The 13,386-nt window shown below is 58.2% G+C and overlaps 1 protein-coding gene across 2 annotated transcripts in view; it reads right to left on the bottom strand.

Annotated features, from left to right (window-relative positions):
* Positions 1–9,582, bottom strand: part of NFIX (nuclear factor I X) — a 103,509-nt gene extending 93,927 nt beyond the window's left edge. The window contains exon 1 of one of the 2 annotated variants that reach the window (XM_063657933.1): positions 9,169–9,582. In XM_063657933.1, coding sequence (XP_063514003.1) covers positions 9,169–9,195 — 27 coding nt within the window. In that variant the 5' untranslated portion in view covers positions 9,196–9,582. The remainder of the gene's footprint in view (positions 1–9,168) is intronic. The other variant, XM_054464166.2, reaches the window with a different exon arrangement.
* Between the last annotated feature and the right edge of the window lie 3,804 nt (positions 9,583–13,386).

The following is a 13,386-nucleotide window of genomic DNA, read 5'->3' as shown; positions in this document are numbered from 1 at the left end:
CTGGCCAACATGGAGAAACCCCGTCTCTACTAAAAATACAAAAATTTGCCAGGTGTGATAGTGCACATCTGTAATCCCAGCTACTCGGGAGGCTGAGGCATGAGAATTGCTTGAGCCCGGAGGCCAAGGTTGCAGTGAGCTGAGATTGCACCACTACACTCTAGCCTGGGCAACAGAGTGAGACTGTTTTAAAAAAAAAAAAAAAAGAACCTAGCTTTGTCCCCATCCCTTCTCTCAGTGGCTGCCAGGAGCAAGGAGGTGAGGGTGGAGCCCTCGACCACTGAGTCTAGAAGACTGCGAGTGTCCTGGGCAGGGATGGGCATGTGGTTTTTCCAGGCTTTGTCTCACCCTAGGCCTCTACAAACCAGGGCAGGGATTTGGGGCTCCCAATTCTATCCTGAGAAGTCGGGGTGGCTGTAGCTGCTGCGCAAAGACAGCTGGTTGTGGCTGACAAGCAGAGGGGAGGTGCCACCAGGGCAGGTCTCAGCTCTCAGGCACCATTTCCAACCACTACCAGGTGTGGCCCAGGTGCGAATGTGTGTGGGGGTGTGGCTCTCATCCCTGTGTGCTGGGGTAACACCAGACTATGTACATGCCATGCCGACTGTGCCTGGGTTTGGCAGGGGAAATGGGGTATATATGCGACAATGCCTGGGTCCTGGTGAGGGAGAGTGTGTGTGTGTGACACTGTCAGCTGGCGTCTTCTTTGGGTGTGACTCTGTATGTGGGTGCATGTATAATGGGTGTCAAGGGTTAGCTGTGCCTGTGTGTGTTACTGTGTATCTGGGGCTGCATGGCAGGGTTTCCAACCTTGGCACTACTGACATTTGGGGCTGGATCATTCTTTGTGGTCGGCGAGGGTTGAGGGGTTCCATTGTAGGGGACTGAGCAGCATCCTGGGTCTCCGCTCAGTAAATAGCACCCCCTCCACAAGTGTGACAACCAAAAATGATTCCAGGTTGGGCATGGTGGCTCATGGCTCCCTGCACCTTGGGAGGCCGAGGCTGGAGGATCACCTGAGCCCAGGAATTCAAAACCAGCCTGGGCAACAAAGCCAGACTTCGTCTTTACTAAAAATTAAAAAATAAGCTGGGTATGGTGGTGCTCGGCTGTAGTCCCAGATACTTGGGAGGGTGAAACGGGAGAACTGCTTGAGCCCAGGAATTCAAGACCAGCCTGGGCAACATAACGAGACTCTGTCTCTACAAAAAATTTAAAAATTAGCCAGGTGTGGTGGCATGCACCTGTATTCCCTGCTCCTCAGGAGGCTGAGATGGGTAGATCGTTTGAGCTTGGGAGGTCAGGGCTGCAGTGAGCTGAGATCGCACCACTGTGCTCCAGCCTGGTCTACAAATGACAGTCTGTCTCTAAAAAAAAAAAAAAAGAAAAATGTTTCCAGACATTTCCCAATGGGCAAAATCACTCCTGGTGGGTGACACTGGGTTAGGGAGTGTGTGGGGTGTTTTGTGTGTCTGAGAGCGTGTTATTGCATGCATGTGCGTGTACCTGTGTGCTTGGTGGTGTGTGCGGGTATATTGGTGCTCATGTGTGTGTGTTTTGGGCACCTGATATTATGACTGAGTGTGTGTGCTGTGTGTTTCTAGCCGTGCCTGTGGGTCGGCATTTGACGGTGGCAGAGCCTGTGTCTGTGCTGTGTGCTTCACGGCATGTGATCGTGTGACTGCGCGTGTCCCGTGTGTCTGCACCCACGTGCACGTCCCTGCGTGTGTAATGCCGCATCGATGTGTTCGGGTGTGGCCGGGTGCCTCAAGGTGTCTGTGAGTGAGGGCAAGCTTCTTTGTATGGGGACGCCTGTGTCTGTTTGATTGAGGGAGGTGCAGCATGCCAGTGTGTGTCAGCGTGATTCTTTGTGCCCGCATGTGCCAGTGAGAGTGTGTGACTTTGTGTGAGATGGACCCAGAATAAACACCCCCCCCCACTCCCCGAGATGATTCGACCGAAGCCGATATTTGGACGGAACCACCTGGATAATTTGGCCCCCATCCCTAGCTCCTGCCTGCCTTGGACTAAAAGGCCCAGGGAGGTCGGGTGCACCTCCATGCTGTCCCTTCCTCCAGCTTGGCTCACACAGATTCAGGTGGGGACAGACAGATCCCCGCTCTTGCCCGATCTGTGCCAGGAAGGCTGGCACTGAGCTTCAGCTGAGGGGGCAGGGTCCTTGGCGATGGTGGTGGGCACTGCCCCCTGCCCGCTGCTGGCCACCACCCCCGGCTCCCCTCAGGGTGGGGCCCAGTGGGGGGAGAGCTCCCCAGTGCAACCCCGGCTTCCGATTGGCTGCAGAGCGCCGCAGTGCCCGCTACCCGCCTCCCCTCCCTGGCTGGCGCAGCCACATCGGTAGTGGTGGCAAACGCAACTTGGAGTTCTGGGCACAGCTGCGCCTCACAGAGGCCTGCCAGCCCCACCAGAAGCCAGACACCCCAGCTCCGTGCCCCCGACCCCTCCCTGCCCGCCCGCCCTGCCGGGCAGCTCAGTCACCCTGCCCATTGCCTCCCTCTGGCTGCCAGGCCCTGTCCACCCTGCTCCCTCACCCGCCAGGCCTGTGCCCCCCTGGCCAAGCCCACTTAGGGGGCCCAGGCCCCTGCACGAGGCCACTCCCGCCCTCAGAGGGGCTCCTCGGGAGGGGGGAGGTGGTGAGGAAGGGGGGGTTGGGGAGCTAGCCCTTCTTCCTTTAGTGAGCGCGCCCAGAGCTGGAGCCAAAAATCGAGGAGGAGAGATATTCAGACGGAGCCAAGACGCGTTTGGCAGGAGGAGAGAGAGAGGGAGAGAGGGAGCGGGAGGAGGGGAGGAGGGGAGGAGAGAGGGAGGAAAGAGAGAGAGAGAAAGGGGGAAAGAAGGGGGGACCTCAGTTTCCAAATCCGCGCCCTCAGAGCCTCGGAGGGATGGCGGGTGGCCCAGGGGTGTGGGGCCCAGGGCCTGCCTGGCTGTGGGGGCAGCGGGGATAGTGGGCTCAGGCCCACGGAGACAGCCGGACACCCAGCTGGCCAGGCTAGAATGGACACAGGCAGAAGCCAAGATCAATGTGCGCCGGGCAGACAGAGGGAGGCCTGTGGGCGGCCCGAACACACGCCCGCACCTCGCCGCCGCACAACGGGCTTCTGTCCACGCCAGGCCAGGGGCACGGGCGGGGCCCCCAGCAAGGCCACCGCGGCCGCTCGACCTCATGGGAAGGGACTGAGCAGCCAGCCCGCTCCCAGCCGCTTGCCCGGCCGCCATAGCAGGCATCTCGCATGGTGCTCGGAGGCCAAGGGAATGCCCAGAAGAGGCGCCCGTGGGGTGAGACCCACAATGATCGTCACGGGGACAAGCCCAGGAGGCACAGTGATATGAGGGTGGTGACACTGGAGACACGTGCATTGACACGTATGTGGACACAAGTTGACACGGACAGGCCAACACGTGTGTGAGACACACGGATACACTCTTTGCTGTGACGCACAGACACCCAGAAAAACACTGCTGTAGATGTGACGCATGTCGCTGGGACACTGTCACCCCAGATACAAAGCGCAGATACAAAGATGGTGACCGGTACACCAATACCCGTTGACGCGCGCAGCGCCACCGTGACACAAAGACTACATCCGGCACGCTGACACGCGTGGTGGCACGCTCCCCGACCCCCACTACCAAATACACAAGAGACAGACGTGCGATGATCCGTGGAGTCACATGCAGGTAGCACCCAGTAATGGACACTGGGAGACATGGAGAGGCATGGAGAGGGACCCGGGCAGACACACGCTGCCACATAGACACTCGCGGGAAAATGGTGGCTCTGAGGCCTGACATGCCGATTAACACGCACACCGATCTGGGAGAACCCAGATAGTGGCTCACAGCTGTCCCCCTGGCCCACTAGCCCCCACATCCAGGGCTTTGGGGGCAAGAAAATGAAGACACCCCCCTCCTTTTCCCCACCCCAGCTGGGAGGGAGGGGACAGAAGGTCCATCCTCAGCACCGCATTGGAGAAAGTGCCCAGCCTCCCCTACCTCTCTGGTCCAGCAAGTCCCCAGATTCCAGCTTCATGGGGGTGGGGGAGACAATATCTGAGCAGATTTAAAAGGCCAGGCTCCCTGTGGGTTAGATGGGGAGGACGGCAGTCAAGACACCAACCATGGGGGCATTTTGCCCACAGTCACGGCGCCACAGCCAAACACCCAGCATTGCTCCCACGCGCAATGCGCCCTGATCCAGCCAAGTGTCCACATAGGGTCCTGCACATGTGTCCTGTCTCCATGGCAGGTCCAGGTGTCAATGCCCAGGTGCAGACGCAGAAAGTTCTGGAGCTTGGGGACGTCCCTGAAGTCATCATCTAAAGGCACCGGGTTTCTTTGTCCCACATACATTTGGATGAATGCATGCACACATACTCTTATACCAGGACTCAGGGCCCCCAACCAGGGTATCTGGTCCTCATGGAACAGTGGAGGCCTCGTCTCTCCCCTCCTGCCCCCCACCCTCCCCCACCATCTCTCCCCTATCTTGAAGTCATGCCGCCCTCTGCTTGGCCTTCAGGCCCCCATCCAAAGGTAAAAGAGCTGGGCCATGTGCAAACTCTCATCCTTCCAAACTCTCCTCTTGCCTCCTCCTCCTCCAGGCAGTCCACTTGGATATCTACGGTTGGAAGGTGCTCGATCCTCTCTTCTACCCTTCAGAGGCATCCCTCTCTCAGCTGGGAGGGTCTGGGAGGTTGACAACCAACAATTGGCAACAATTACCATTTATGGAGCATGCACTATGTGCCAGGCACCACATTGAGCCTAAGTACAGCCCAAGAGATAGACACTGGTTTTTGCCCATTTTACAGGCCAGGAAAATCCTGTGCTTCAGGTCGCAAGATTAGAACATGTAGAGCTGGAGCTCGAGCCCATTTCTGTCTGATGGCAAAGCCTAGCCCTTGACTCTGCTCCCGCAGCCTCTGTTTGGGAGCTCTTGAGGCTATACAAGACATTCCAGGCCCTAGGGAGACTGGAGCACCCTGTTCCCGGCAGAGCCCTCGGCTCTGAGCTCAGCCCAGCATCAAAACATCTCACGGAGCCCCAGCTCATCTCATGAGCTACCCCAACCGGGCCCACACCTGGGCACACCTCCCACCCCAGCAGTGGGCATGAATCAGGTAGGGCCAGAGCTGGAGAGAAAATGCCAAGTGCCATGAAAACCGGGCACCAGGCCGGAGCAGGGACAGAGAGCTATAGCTTCACAAGGACAGAGGGGTGGCCAGAGTGACCCAGAGAGAAAGCTGGGGGAAGGGGGCATCAGGGAAGCCCCAGCCATCCCCCTCCCATGGAAGGAGTGTGGGGGGAGCTATGCAGACACAAAAGTACAGGAACGTTCAGCTGCGTGTATGGCCAGGAAAATGGGCGTAGGTCGCTGCGTGTCTGAGAGCGGGTGTATCCGTGTGTGCGCCCATGTATGTCTTTGTGTGTGTCAGCAAATGTCAGCATGTTTGCCTGTTTATCCCTGTGGCAAGGAGGGGGAAGCACGCATTGGTGCGTGCGTGTGTGTGTGTGTGTGTGTGTGTGTGTGTTTGAAAAGGTATTTGTGGCCGGGTGCAGTGGCTCATGCCTGTAATCCCAGCACTTTGGGAGGCCAAGGCAGGTGGATCACGAGGTCAGGAGTTCAAGACCAGCCGGGCCAAGATGGTGAAACCCCATCTTCGCTAAAAAATACAGAAATTACCCGGGCGTGGTGGCGGGCACCTGTAATCCCAGCTACTCGGGAAGCTGAGGCAGAGAATTGCTTGAACCCGGGAGGCGGAGGTTGCAGTGAGCCGAGATCACGCAACTGCACTCCAACCTGGGCGACAGAGCAAGGCTCTGTCTCAAAAAAAAAAAAAAAAAAGAAAAAGAAAAGGTATTTGTGTACACACCTGGGCGAGCCAACTGCATTATGTCTCTATGTAAAGATGTGTATCCATCCATCCGCCTGTCCGTCCTTGGGTCCATGTGAGCGTGTGTGGGGGTGAACACACATTTGTGTCTGCCTGTATCCAAGCATGTGCTCAGGGCTCCATGAGTCTGGGAGGTGTCATGGTCTCCATGTGCCTTCATCGCTATCTGTGTCATCTCGAGGGGTTTGTGAGTGTTTATGTGTGCGCTGGGGGTGGTTGTGAACACAAGTCCAGTTTCCTGTGTCCATATGTGCGTCAAAGAGGTACTGCTGTGTCTCTAAGCCTACACCAATATACGTGTCCCATTTCAAGAGGTGCGTGTGTGTTAATGGGTGTGTGTGACAGTGTGAACACAAAGTCGTCAGTTTCCTGTGTCTGTAGGTCTGTAGGCTCGTCGATGGTCATGGGTCTGGACATCGGTGTGAACAGGACACTTACATCCCCATCTTGGCGGTGATGGTGGTGTACATGAGTTCACATCCTGGTTGTGTCTCTGTTTCTTGGCGGGGTTGGGATGGGGGGGGTCCATCCATCCACCCCCCACCCTTCTCTCTGCCTGAGACTCAGGACTGTGGCTACAATGGACTCCAGCAGCTCCAGCAACCGCCCCGCCCGGCCGCCCTGAATTTCGATGCTTTTTCTAGAAGGAGATTTTTCCCCCCGCCCTTCCCCCTCGCCCACAGTACCTTTCCCCGCCAGGGCCCCGCTGCTCCAAGCTCGTTCCTGCTCAATCATTTATTGACTTTAAAATCGAAGCCAATTCTGGTTTGAAAAAAAGAAAAGGGAGAGAGAGAGAGGGAAAGAGAGAGAGGCAGACCAGAGAGACAGAGAGAGTCCGAGACGCCAGTGGAGGGGGGAGCAGAGATGGGGCCAAAACTGGAATCAGAGACAGAGACAGACAGAGACAGTCAGAGATATACAAAAGGACAGAGATGGAGAAAGACAGATGGAAAAGGGCAGAGTACACCAGAGACCGATAAAAACAGAACGAGAAAAAGACAGCAAAGGAAAGAGGTTGTCAGAAAAACAGAGACCAGTGGGGCAAACTATCGAAGCAGAAAGATCTGTAAAAACAGAGATGTGATTGTTAGGGAGGGGCAGGCCAGACCCCACTGACCAGCCGACAGCAGCCACCTGCCCAGAGCTGAAGGGTTTCCCTGCCCACCATGAAGGGCTGGCAGCCTGGTGACACCATGCCCACTCCCCTCTCCAGCCATCCTGGCACACTGGAACTGTCGTAACCTGGGCCTACAGTCACACAGAGCCAAGCACCGGCCATCGCCCTGGGTCTCGCAGCCGCCCCAGCCCCTTCCTAGCCGTGTCACCGGCGTATCCGTGGGCATTTTCTCTCCCAGGGTGCTGTGAAATCTGAGGGGCGGGTGTCTCACCCAAGCCATGGGGGAGCAGACTCAGATGTCTGGTGTGCTTGGCATGGGAAGCCGGGCTGGCAGCCTGGTGGGCAAGGGGCTGCTTGAGCGTAGGGTCTTGGTCCCACTAGGCCCCAAACATTGGCCACACAGCCCAGCCAAGCGTTAGCACCAAAGAGGCCCAGCTCAGACACCGCTGGGTAGGCAGTTGTTGTGAGGGGCGCCCAACATGGAGTGGCTGTGGAACTGGAGGTGCAGATGTGGGGGTTCCCCACACTGCCATGGTGCTCAGGGTGCCTGCTCACAACTGCATGCACACTGCAGCATGTATGCATGCCGGTGCGCCCTCGCCAACACGTACTTGGGCCTGCTTTCTACAGGAAAACCCGCTCCCTGGGCCATACACACGGCCATGCCACGCAGGCCTGCCCATGGCCGGCCCACAGGGGCTACACACAGACTCTAGATTGAGTCACACTTGCATACACTCTCACCTGTGCATACAGGAGTGTGGTGTAGCCACAGCTGACACACACCCCGACAAACCTCTCGCCCCTTGACACCACTGCACACTCCCGGTACGACCCAGACAAAGTAGGAGCCATACTCATGTGGACTGCCACTGTAAGCTGTGGACACACTTGGCACATGGCTGACAGGGATCAGGCTGGGCAGAGGGGACAAATAGGGCCTGGCCTAGAGAACCCCCACATGCAGGCCTGGCTGGCAGCAGGGCTAAGCAGCCCCTAGATGTCCCCTCTTCGGAGACTGTTACCAGCTGTGGCCTGGCCCTGCAGGCAATGCTGTCAGGGCCACTGTGGGACTCTGGGCAGCTTCTGTGCCCTCTTAGAGCCTCAGGCCACAGCCCGGGGAGAGTTGGGTGGCCGGACAGCCATCCTCCAAGCTTTTGCCGCAGCGCAGCCGTGCGCCGCGCAGGGAACTTCGCTGCAGGCGGGACGCGCTCTAGCAACGCGCCAAGGTCGGCGCTGTTGTGCCCGAGGCTGACCCGACGGTGTGGCCGCAGCACTGTCGGCTGTGTCCACGGCTGCCTCCCGCCCCTCCCGCCTCCAGGCGACGGGACGGGATTCCCCAGGCCTGCCAGGTCCACTCCGCAGCAGCCCGGGTCGCTGGGGCCAGAAAGTTTGCACCGAGGAAAGTTTGGGGGTGGGGTGGCAGAGGCTGCGACGTCCGGGGTCGGAGAGGCGCGGCCACGGCTGGCAGCGCGCCCGCCCCTCTCTCCCCTCCCCTGCCCCTCCGAAATTTGGGAGCCCCGCCATTTTCTTAGCCCCGCTCCCATGTGAGGCCTGAACAAAGACTTTGGGGAGACGCCCGGGCCGCTCGGCCCGCCCCAGGCACCCCGGCCGCACGCAAGGGCCGCCGCCACGCACACCGGCCACTGCCACCCTCGGGAACCGCTGCTCCCGCCCCAGGAAGCGTCGCGGGACCCAGTGTCCCCTCTGCGCCCTCGGGACCACCCTCTTGCCACTCTGTCACCCCCGCTAACACTGCCAGCGGCCACGCTGCCCAGGTGCGCGCTACAGTAGCCCACAGGTCAGCCGGAGTCCCGCTGCCCATCGCACCCCAGTCGAGCGCGCACACACACACACACACGTACACGCACTCCCGCCTGCGCTCCAGAGGCAGCGCTACGACGCAGCTGGCCACCCCCGGATCCCCCAAAAGGAGTCCGCCGGGTGGCCAGGGTCGCACGCGCACGGTGACGCCCGCACGCGTGCCTGGGCTCCCCGCTGCACAGCCTGCACCCCTCGGCGGCCCGCGGGCTCTCGGCCCCCCCTTCCCGGCCGCCGCGCGTCCCCTCCGCCCGCGCCGCCGGCCGGCCTCCCGCGCCCGCTCCCCTCCCCCGGTCGCGCGGGGGCGGCGGCCGGTACCTGGGTGAGGCAGTACGGGGAGTACATAGCTGGGCGCCCGGGCGGGAGCGCGGCGGCCGGCCGCGGCGAGGGGAGGCCCGGCAGGCGGCGGCCGCGCTCGGGCTCGGGCTCCGGCTCGGCTCCTCCGGCCTCCGCCGCGCTGCGCCCGCCCGGCCCGCGGCCCCGCGCTCGGCCCGGCGCCGCTCCGCGCTCGCCGCTCGCAGGCTCGGCCCCGCCGGCTCCGGGGCCGCCGCTGCCGCCGCCGCCGCCGCGCTCGCCGCTGCCTCTCGCGTCCGCCGCCGCCGCCGCTGCCGCCGCGCGTCTACTCCATGCCGCCGCCGCTCGGCCGGTCACCCTCGCCCGCCGCCGCCGCCGCCGCAGCCGCCGCGCTGTGAAAGTGAAAGTTTAGACAAAGTTTGGAAGCGGCGCACTCCGGGGAGAGGGAGCGGGCGGGCGGCGCGGGCGGGAGGAGGGGCGCGGGGAGGGGCGGGCAGGGCGGGGGAGCGGCGGCCGGCGCACACACACACGCACACACATGCACACACACACGAACACACGCACACGCGCGCGCGGGGGCGCACACCGACGCGGCCGCCCTGACACGTGCTGGCCCGCGTTCCAGCGCAGACACACGCTGACACGCAGCGGGACTCGGACCCCGCTACACATGTCACGTCCAGAACGCCTGGCCACACGTTCCGCGTTCGAACACAAAGCACACTCGGACACCAATGCACACAAGGCACAGACACACAACCCCTACATACGAGCACTCACACACACACCAGTCGGGGAAAACACCCACGACCCACGCTCTGACATGCACCGTCCCACCATGGTATCCAGGCACACAACAAGGATGTACAGACATACACCAACGCAGGCGTCACGTAGACACACACTGATATACACGAAGACACACCAGTGCATGACACATAGAGATGCACACTGATGCACACACACTGACGCATGTTCCTGCAGAACACAGACACATGCAAGATCACACAGCCACACACTGACACCTTCCAGACACACAATTCCTACACGCAGACACACACAACACACACATCGCAGTGCCAGAACACATTGGCAGTTGTGGCAGTACACCCCGATGTACAGAATGACACTGATGATTGGGAGGCCGAGGCCAGTGGATTGCTTGAGCTCAGGAGTTCGAGACCAGCCTGGACAACATGGCAAAACCCCTCTCTACCAAAAATACAAAAATTAGCTGGGTGTGGTGGTGGATGCCTGTGGTCCCAGCTACTTAGGAGGCTGAAGTGGGGGGGATCCCTTGAGCCTGGGGAGATCAAGGGTGCAGTGAGCCATGATAGTGCCATTGCACTCCAACCTGGGTGACAGAGTGAGACCCTGTCTGAAAAAAAAAAAAAATAAGAATGACACTAATGAAGGGAAGATACACAATGTCACATAAACACACACCAAACACCTGGAAGTGAATGCAAAGGACCCCAATACAAAGAGATACGCAGTGTCACAGATACACAGCAACACTGGCTGTCACAACACAACACACAGACACACACACACACTGGGTTGCCCAGATGTACCCACAGGCCTTGGACACACTGACCAACTGTCTGATGCCCAGGCAGCTGACAACCCCCCTGGGAGAATCATCTAGCCATGCACACAGGGATCACACACATACACCCATATCCCTTACATGCCCCCACACACGCACACTTGTAATGTGGCCCTGATCATCGACATAGGCGAATATAGCAGAAGACCCACAGCTCAGCTGTCAGGGACAGAATTGGGCATGAGGGCCTCCGTACGCGTACACACAGACACACTTTGGTGAGGTTCCAGCCCCTCTTGCAGGCCCTGACTCCTCATTTTCAGAACATAAAGGCCTGGGGGGAGAGGTAGTGCTGGGGACCCTGGAGCAAGGGGAGAGGAAGCCCTCTGGTAACCCTCAGGGTGGGTGGGGAGGCAGTGCCTACAGCCCCCAGGCAGCTCCTGCTGAGACAAAACACCTGCCTGCTGCCAGGTGCAACCAGCACCTTCTTGCTCTCTTGGGCCAAAAAGCTGTGGCAATTCTCAGCTATGCATTGTCTGTTAAAGGGGGTGTCAGAGCCCGGGCGGGGGATGCGCACACACACAGGGTTGGCTGTGCCCATTGGGCTCTTGCAAGCAGGCACAAAAGTGTGCATGTGTACGTGAGTATGTGTGTAAATGTCCCAGAAACGATATGCTGCTTGTCACAATACTGTATTAGGCTGTGTGGCGGGCAGTGTGTCTGTGGGTGTCTAGATGGGTCTGATGTCTTCTGGGGACACTGAAGAAATGCAGGTCATGATAGGTGCAAGAGTCTGGCTGGGCGCGGTGGCTCATACTATAATCCCAGCAATTTGGGAGGCCAAAGCGGGTGGATCACCTGAGGTCAGGAGTTTGAGACCAGCCTGGCCAATATGGTGAAACCCTGTCTCTATTAAAAATAAAAAACTTAGCCAGGCTTGGTGGTGGATGCCTGTAATCCCAGCTACTAGGGAGGCTGAGGCAGGAGAATCACTTGAACCTGGGAGGCAGAGGCTGCAGTGAGCCAAGACCATACCACTGCACTCCAGCCTGGGGAACAGAGCAAGACTCTGTCTCAAAAAGAAAGAGAGAAAGAGAGAGAGAGAGCTCACGCCTGTAATCCCAGCACTTTGGGAGGCCAAGGCAGGCAGATCATGAGGTTAAGAGATTGAGACCATCATGGCCAACATGGTGAAACCCCATCTCTACTAAAAATACAAAAATTAGCTGGGTGTGGTGGCGTGTACCTGTAGTCCCAGCTACTCGGGAGGCTGAGGCCGGAGATCACTTGAACTCAGGAGGCGGAAGTTGCAGTGAGCCGAGATCACGCCACTGCACTCCTTCCTGGCGACAGAGCGACACTCCATCTATAAATAAATAAATAAATAATAATAAATTTTAAAAACAAAGCAAGAATCTTTTTGTGTGGATCTGTATGTTGTGCAGCAGAGACTGGGTCTGACTTTGTACCTAAGGTACAAATGAGGTAGAGAAGGTGCCTGCCCGGCCCTATACCAAGCACTGGGAACATGGTGTGGGAAGAAAATAAAGACCATGGCCAGGCACGGCTCATGCCTATAATCCCAGCACCTTGGGAGGCCGAGGCAGGCAGATCACCTGAGGTCAGGAGTTCAAGACCAGACTCACCAACATGGTGAAACCCCATCTCTACTAAAAATATAAAATTTAGCCAGGCATGGTAGCAGGCGCCTATAATCCCAGCTACTCAGGAGGCTGAGGCAGAACTGCTTCAACCCAGGAGGCAGAGGTTGCGGTGAGCCGAGATCGAACCACTGCACTCCAGACTGAGCAACAGAGCGAGGTTCCATCTCAAAAAAAAGAAAAGAAAAAAAGAAAAAGAGAGAGAGAGAGAAAGAAAGAAAGGAAAGAAAGAAAGAAGGAAGGGAGGGAGGGAAGGAAAGGAAGGAAGGAAGAAAGAAAAGAGAAAGAAAGAGAAAAAGAGAGAGAGAGAGAGAAAGAAAGAAAAAGAAAAAACAAACACCAGCCGGGTACGGTGGCTCACGCCTGTAATCCCAGCACTTTGGGAGGCCGAGGCGGGTGGTCAGGATATCAAGACCATCATGGCTAACACGGTGAAACCGCGTCTCTACTAAAAATACAAAAAATTAGCCAGGCATGGTGGCGGGCGCCTGTAATCCCAGCTACTTGGGAGGCTGAGGCAGGAGAATGGCGTGAACCCGGGAGGCGGAGCTTGCAGTGAGCCGAGATCACACCACTGGACTCCAGCCTGGGCGACAGAGCAAGACTCCGTCTCAAAAAAAAAAAAAAAGTGTCAGTGTAGGCCGGATGCGGTGGCTCACGCCTATAATCCCAGCACTTCGGGAGTCTGAAACGGGCAGATTGCTTGAGGTCAGGAGTTCGAGACCAGCCTGGCAACATGATGAGATTCCATCTCTACTAAAAATACAAAAAAAAAAAAAAAAAAAAAAAAAAAAGCCAGGCGTGGTGATGCATGCCTGTGGTCTCAGCTACTCCAAAAGCTGAGGTGGGAGGATGGCTTGAGCTCAGGGGGTGGAGGTTGCAGTGAGCCATGATCGCGCCACTGCACTCCAGCCTGGACAACAGTACAGTGTCAGTGTATATGGGTCTGTGTGTGTGTCTTGGAGTGTGATCACGTGAGTGACTGTGCAAGGGTCCCAGTGGCTCTGGGACCTGCTTGCAAGAGCCCAATGG

The sequence above is a fragment of the Pongo pygmaeus genome, chromosome 20 (assembly GCF_028885625.2).
Source record: "Pongo pygmaeus isolate AG05252 chromosome 20, NHGRI_mPonPyg2-v2.0_pri, whole genome shotgun sequence".
Taxonomy (NCBI): domain Eukaryota; kingdom Metazoa; phylum Chordata; class Mammalia; order Primates; family Hominidae; genus Pongo; species Pongo pygmaeus.
This window is presented reverse-complemented; position numbering and strand designations above follow the sequence as displayed.